Here is a 7,486-nt window from a genome sequence, read left to right as displayed (position 1 = left end):
TACTTTATACTACTACTACGACTACTGGCTGCTACTCAGGGCCTGTTTGTTTAGCATCTATGAGAGATGTAGAGCATCCCCATGAGAACAGACAAGAAGGAAACACAGTTACACTTAAATTCGACCAACTGTGGAAGTAAACTATATAAGGAACCAGAAGTGTGGCAAACCCACAAACCAGTAGAGATCAGTATGATCAACGAAGTGTGTTTCTGGAAGCTAGTTGCACTTTCAGTATTACTGTTATTGTTTCCTGTCAGAGCGGCATCAATGTTCTCATCCAACCCTCTACAAGAAGTGTAGAATGAATGCAGGGAATTTACATTTAGGTCAAGTTGTGATTGACATGATTGTGTGAGATCAAAGTACCCAACTCAGATCAGCTCTCAGATTTAATAAATGTATGACCCAAATCAAACTTATACATACAATACAAATATATACAAACTTAGATATAGATATGCATATATAAAACAACTTAAATATTCTCTGAAAAGGTTTGATACATTTATTTGTGTGGCACCTGTCATACAGAGATTCATACTACAGTGTTTCACAAACAGAGATTATAAAACAAAACATGCGAAGAATCAATTTTAGTTCCACATGTTTAAGAACAAGGGTAATAGGTCACATAATCTAAGTTTCAGCTCTCAGAGGATGCAAAAATAACTGTATCATGTGAACAAATAATGAAATAAAAAAACAACAACTTAAGAAAGGGCCAACCCTGTATGAATAATAGTTCAAAGCAATACACAAACGTTTAGATGTATGTTAGAACACCTCTTAGATATTGAAAACAGAAGTACAAGTAGCTCACATATGAACAGTAATAGATCTGCATTTAGCCGCTCGGTGTGACTTGTGAAAGTAGGACAGTTGTGGGCTGCACAGTGGCTCTTCGGGGAAGCAGGTCTGAGTGGTCTGATATGGAAGACGCTCAATCGCTGATCTACTTGATGCATGGTAGCAAAGGCAGACAAACCACAGATACTGACCTGAACGTGTGGTGTCAAGCTTTGTGTGTGTGTGTGTGTGTGTGTGTGTGTGCATGTATTACTTGAGTTGTGGGGACAAAATGCAGGTCCCCAACACGCTAAATCAGTCATCTTTAAGGTTAACACTTGGTTTGAATTTAGGCTAAGATATGGTTAGGTTAGGGTTACGGAAAGGGTTAGGGTAATGCTACTAGTGGTTATGGTTAGGCCGAGACTCCAGCAAATGAATATAAGTCTTTGTTTCTCAAGTACATATAATATAATAACATCTTAGGTTATCGACTTGGGTTAAGGTTAGGGTTCGGATTAGGGTCCAGTTGAGACTAAGGGTTGGGCAGTGGTAAATAGTAGTTAGGCTCCAGGAAATAAGTCTATGTAATGTGTGTGTGTGTGTGTGTGTGTGTGTGTGTGTGTGTGTGTGTGTGTGGGCAAGAAAAAGCAGCAGAAGACACATTTAAAAAAGGAAGTAGACAGAAGGATGTGGTGCTGTGTATAATTCGCTGAGGATGTAAAGTACTAGAAGGGTAAGACTTGGAAAATAATATTCCAAGGACAAGTGCATGAGATATTTCATTTTATAAAATACTATAAACCCCTGTATTTTTCTTCCAGCTTCATACTACAGCCTGTATCACCAGCAGGGTTAGGGGCAGATTTCAGTTTGTTAACTGAAATCATGGACAGTAAGAATGACTCTCTGTCAGCATGCCTGCAGCTAACGTGATGCTAGTTTCACAATGCCATAGTGTCACAAAGCAAGCAATGGAAATAGCTGACGTCCTTTTAATCTAATGCCTTGCCTTTGTCTTGCCCAAAGATACTTTCACAGAGTTCTGGGCCTCAGATCTTTACAGTAGCAAGATTTTCAATAAGAAGCTGAACAATAAAATTAACCATAGAGGATGCAAAAACATCCTATGTCCTTTTAGGGTTTCCTTGATAGAACAGCTTACAAGACAACAGGACACAGGGTGAGAAAGAGGGCAGATAAAACGTCCGCAAGGTTGGACTCGAACCCCCAGACTGGTGAGGCAAGGACAAAGCTTCTGTACATGGGTTGCATGCTCTACCAACTGAGCTACTGGAGAACGCAGACAGAGCTTGTTCCTAAGGTTCTAGTTCACTTGCAGTTAAGCGATGTCCACTGTAAAAAAAAGTATAATCAGTCGGAGGAAACTAAAGACATGACAGCAAGAGACCATGTTCAAATCCCGCCGTTAGAGGCTTCAAATAAAGACTGTTATCAAACTCTATCACTGAATATGACCGTGTTCAAAAATGACATAACAAATGGCTCTGTTATATGTTCTTTTAGCTTTACTACACTGGTTATAATACTGTGTACTCATTCTCAGCACTGTCCTCTATCAGTGAGCGAGTGAGAGGGACTGTTCAGTTCATAGAGAAAGCCATTTTATATTACATTGCATCTCTACATTTTTGTTAAAATGAAATCAGTATGATCAAGTAAGTTCCTTTTCATCCATTTTGATCACAGCAGCCACATTCAACTTGCCTGTGGTAGCTGTGCCATGGAATAGAGACAGTCATGTTCATTGCTTTGATTTGATTCAGATTGCCCAGTGGGTTCAATTTGCTCTTTGGGTAGTTGAGCAACAGAGTACACCAAGTCACACTGCAGATCTGTGACTCTGCTCTCTGCACATGCCCTGCGTACAGCTGATAACTCAGTGTCTTGATGGTAGAAACAATTAGCATAGAGACTTTCTGCGTCTACAGAGTCGTAGAGGGTAGAGACCACCGCAGGTCGGCTCAGGTCGGTTTGTTGGTGTTCAAGTCTGATTTCGTCATATTCAACATCCTGCAAACATTTTTTTTTTTTTAAACAGAGAGAGAAAAATTTAAGTTGAGAGTTAAACAGAATAGAAATAAAGCAACAAGGGACATTAAAAAGATTTAAACATTATTATATTTCATTTTGAGCATGTTTTTCAAAATTTTGTTCAATAAGTTATTGTTTGCTATGGTTACATGAATTTTTTCATATTTTGAATTTTTTTACATGCATGATTTCACATAAATTACATTTTCATTATTTTTGTGTTTGATTATTGCTGTGTTCTGTTATTGCTCATGGTTTTATGCAAGTTTTTTATCATATGCACAAGTGTGGTTTTACTTTTTGCCACAAGATCACAACAGATTAATCCCAAATTACCTGCAGCGGCGAAACCTTGCTTTCATTAACAACCATTGTGTTCAGCCAGTAAAAGAGGACCACAAGTGTCACGGAAATGTAAAGAATTCAACTACTTGTACAATAAATATAAGGATAATTCAAATTCAATTTATGAATTCATTAATGCATTTTTAAATGCTATACTTTACTTACTTCACTTTTTAATTTGAGCTATTTATTGATGGATTAATATTGCACTTTTGAATTATATTTATATTCATATTTAAAATTCCCTCCAACAAAATATCAAATAATGAATTACTTTATAACTTTACTAAATCAATTTATAAACTACTCTATTAATGCCTATTTTCATTGCACAATTAGTAAAATGCCTTACTAGTATTTCTGTATTTTCAAACACTAGGTGTTCTTTGTGTTTATTTATCCTGAGCTTGGCATTGTGAGGTGTCCTAAACAGTATTAAAATAAGAAACATGACATGAACAGCAGAGTGTGAGATTTAATGGCTGAATGTCACACAAGATACGGGAATGTTTTTGTTAGGTCTTCATGTTTGTGGTTGAGAGCCAACAGAAACCAAAACCCCTCCACGTGGTTTCAGACCTAAATAAAAGGCAACTCACCTCTTGTGCGTCTTCTTCTACTTCTAAAACATACAGTAGAAACAATTTTTAGTAGGTCAAGTGGAGACTATTGATGTTGCAATAGTAAATATATGCAATGTGTGTGTTGGCTTGTGTGTCTTACTCAGATGTTTCTTTATCATCTTCCTCATGAGCATCAGTAGGACCATCAGTATGGTTAGTGTAACAGTGGCACCGGCAATCAAATGTGGCACACTTCCTGGCATGAAAAAGAGAAAGACAGATGAAAAACGTGACATCACACTCGGTTGTGCTGCTCACATCCTCTTAGCTATAAATGTGTCTTTTAGCAATCTGAAACTTGCTTTTCACAGGAACTGCAAAGATTGACCTCATTGATGCTCATAATTGTCAGCCCTGTTCTTACATTTGCTATGCACTACAACTTAAATTACAATATATCGTTGCTGTCCAGTCAAAACCACTTCATTCCAAAATGTCAACTTTTCATGAGCTAAGAAAATGTTTTACGCTTTGTGGCAACGCATGTTTCTGGTGAATTAATGACTTTGTAAGTGGTTTGTTTTGCTTATGAAATAGGAGAATTGTCTTAACTCATAGAAAATATTCCCTTCCTCCATTTTATTAAAAAAATTCAAAAACACCAAATTTGGAGGTACATGGTTTTGACTGGACAGCGACAAAAATACTTCAACATATCAGCAAGAACTAGTATTAAAGTCAAGCTGAGTGCACATCATACCAGCTCCTTGTGTTGCTGATGTAGTAGTTGTAGTAGAATGGATGGTGTATGACACAGATGTATCAGTAATAACATCTGAGCCATCTGAAGACATAGTCGAGCTGTTTGTATCAGCAAATGAGGGCGTCGAGCGAATGATGATTGTTATTGCCGTTGTCTTAAAACTGGAAGACTCAGCTGAGAATAACAGACACAGTATTTACTAGTCCATCAACTTTATGAATTGTTTTTACTTTTGGAAATGGAATTGTATTTTAAATTTTTTTTAATGAAGAGCATTCACTCACCATCTGTAACTTTAAGAATCACCTTTATGTATGAATCAGGGCCAGTCCTCTCAGCACCACAATAATATGTACCAGAGTCTGACTTTTGGAGATTAGTGAAGGTCACAAATAGACCTGCTTCACTGTTATTTAACTGTATTCGACCCTTAGAAATATACTTTCTATATGCTTCTTTGATGATAATGTGTTTGTCTTCTGTGCATGGACTCTTACAAAAGTACTTCACATTATAGTTTACATTAGTCCAACTGTCCCAGTCTGAGCATTTGATTTCCACACTTTCACCAACTCGTCCATTTATGTTGAGAGGCTTCATCTCCACAATACTTAGAGCTGCAAGTGGAAATAAGGGAAACGTCGTTTGTCATTGTCAAAATTTAATAAGTGTGTAATATAATGCATAACCGAATACACAAATTAAAAAAATATATATCCTTTTTAATTTGTAACGTCAAGAAATCCCTTTTTTCAAAAAGTACAAGACTAAATGACTTAAAGAAACCTTCTAACAGCTACAGCATTCATAAACAAGCTACAGTTGGTAAAAATCCAGATAATTTTTGAAATGACAGACTTACCTGAGAGAAGAGAGGAGTACATGTAGATTTTAATCATGGTTACAATGTGAGGCAAAGGACAAGAATGCATGTGTAGAATTATCAGGTCAATCCAGCCACAGTTTTTACAGTCTATGTAACTTCCCCTTCCTCTCAATCTTTAAAGGCTGAAGCTCCTCCTTTACTTTGAACACACACACATACAAACCTGCGCGCGCACACACACACACACACACGTTACTTTTGGGGACTTATTATTCAGGCTTATTCAGAAATTATTTCCTGGAAACCTAACCTTTACCCTAGCCTGAACCACTGACCCTGAAATAAGTTTTTTTCAAGTTGGGGACACATTAAACCACTAACTGGTCTTGAGTGGGAAATTTTCCCCCTATGCCAATGCCACACACACACACACACACACACACATACACACAGCATACGGCATCATGTGCAAGTCAATATTGGTGCATACAAAATGACAAATCAAACACATTATATGGGAAGTGATTATCTAATGTTATTTCGGACAGATAACAAAGCAAACCCTGATATATGATCAGAGACGACTGTGTGTGGGCGTGAACTTGACACTTAGAAACCACAATGGTACAACAACCTTGTGTGCTTGACCACATGCAACTGAAATCTGACACTGTAGCTTGTCTAGCATGCACCACCTTTATAAAAAGTTGCAGCTGTGAGTTTCTCCGTGGTATTTAATTCAAATCCAAAGCAAAATCGAGTTTTTTGCTGGAATTTTTAGAAATATTACAGGATTATTAGAGCAACACTAAACACAAGCAAGGAATAGAATGAAATTAATCTGATTACTTTGTCAAAAATATCACAAAGCCTGTTCCAACCTTAACATTCAATACAGAGACAGCGCTGAGATGGACGGGAAACTGTCTCTAATTCACTTTAACAGCAGGAGTCAATATACCAACTTCGGCCACATCAAGGAATACCTAAATCACTTCAAAACCCCTTTCACCATCATTGCAGTGTCGGAAACATGGATTAATGAAGACAAAGGCACAGATTTTTTCCTGGATGGATATAATCTTGTAAAAAGTATGTACATTCAATCGTTGATCAGTACAGATCAATACAGGAGGGTTGATAAAGGTCAGAGGCACGAATCAACAGACACTGTGCAGACACTGTGTTGAGGCGGCATGTGAGCATAACAAATACCATTTGTACCCAAACAATAAGTTGAACCTGAGAAAATTGTATGGTCCAAGGCCAATGCCAGTTGTACATAGCAGGATGTTGTTATAATGTGTATCAACAATGTGAGATAACTTAGGTACGAACACTGTGACACTACTGTGAGTTATCACAAGTTCTTCTGAGCTGTGAAGAACTCAACTAGCCCTGTAAATCGGCACACAACAGTAGACACACATGTAATCTGTATGTACTGTCTAGAGCTTGAATTCAGCTCTGTTTGCTACTGCTGTAATATGTTTTGTCAAAGGTCATAACAAAAGAAGTTGAAAAAAAAAAAAAAAAAAAAAAAGAGAAAAGAAAATGTAAAATGCAAATGACAAGAAAAGATCAGGATGAAGATTTTATCCTGTGGGTAATGGGGGCGGGACTTGATAAGCTTTGGCTTCTCCCGCTTTTCCCTTTCGGCCATGTGTATTGTATTATTTGAACAATGATGAAATGTGATGTTTATGAATTGACATGCCCGAAATAAACAACATAAATAAATAAATAAAACAATATGCTTTTAATGTTAAAATTTAATCAATTACTTGTCTGACTTTTTGGCCCCAAACGTCAGATGAGCCCCATAATTCCACTGTTTTGAATGATTTTTGTCCTACAGCATGAATTCAAATACATGTAATGAATCCACATTTATGAGTCTCTGCTTATATCCACAGACATCGACTCCTTTTAATGTTATGGAATAGACAGAGAATATTATTTATAGGATAAACATTCAGTGGCGATCATCAGATCAATATTTAATCAAATATTATAGAACAGTTGAGACCAATCATTGTAATCAGATGAATCAATCAGAGCCTGGTCACAGCGCTGGAGATTGGGGGAAGTGTGTCATATAATCCTCCAGGACTTGCTCTGTTAGGGCAAAACATTTGCTATATT

General features: G+C 37.1%; 1 protein-coding gene across 1 annotated transcript; it reads right to left on the bottom strand.

The window, feature by feature from the left end:
• Positions 1 to 493: 493 nt before the first annotated feature.
• Positions 494 to 5,473, bottom strand: LOC115579171 (CMRF35-like molecule 1). Its single transcript, XM_030412707.1, has 6 exons — positions 5,378 to 5,473; positions 4,800 to 5,132; positions 4,513 to 4,689; positions 3,913 to 4,008; positions 3,789 to 3,811; positions 494 to 2,823 (listed from the first exon to the last, which is right to left on the bottom strand). The coding sequence occupies exons 1-6, from the start codon at positions 5,445 to 5,447 to the stop codon at positions 2,509 to 2,511; spliced, it is 1,014 nt and encodes a 337-aa protein (XP_030268567.1). The 5' UTR covers positions 5,448 to 5,473; the 3' UTR covers positions 494 to 2,508.
• Positions 5,474 to 7,486: the final 2,013 nt, after the last annotated feature.

The sequence above is a fragment of the Sparus aurata genome, chromosome 1 (assembly GCF_900880675.1).
Source record: "Sparus aurata chromosome 1, fSpaAur1.1, whole genome shotgun sequence".
Taxonomy (NCBI): domain Eukaryota; kingdom Metazoa; phylum Chordata; class Actinopteri; order Spariformes; family Sparidae; genus Sparus; species Sparus aurata.
Note: the sequence above shows the minus strand (reverse complement) of the source record. Positions and strands in the feature narration are given on the sequence as shown.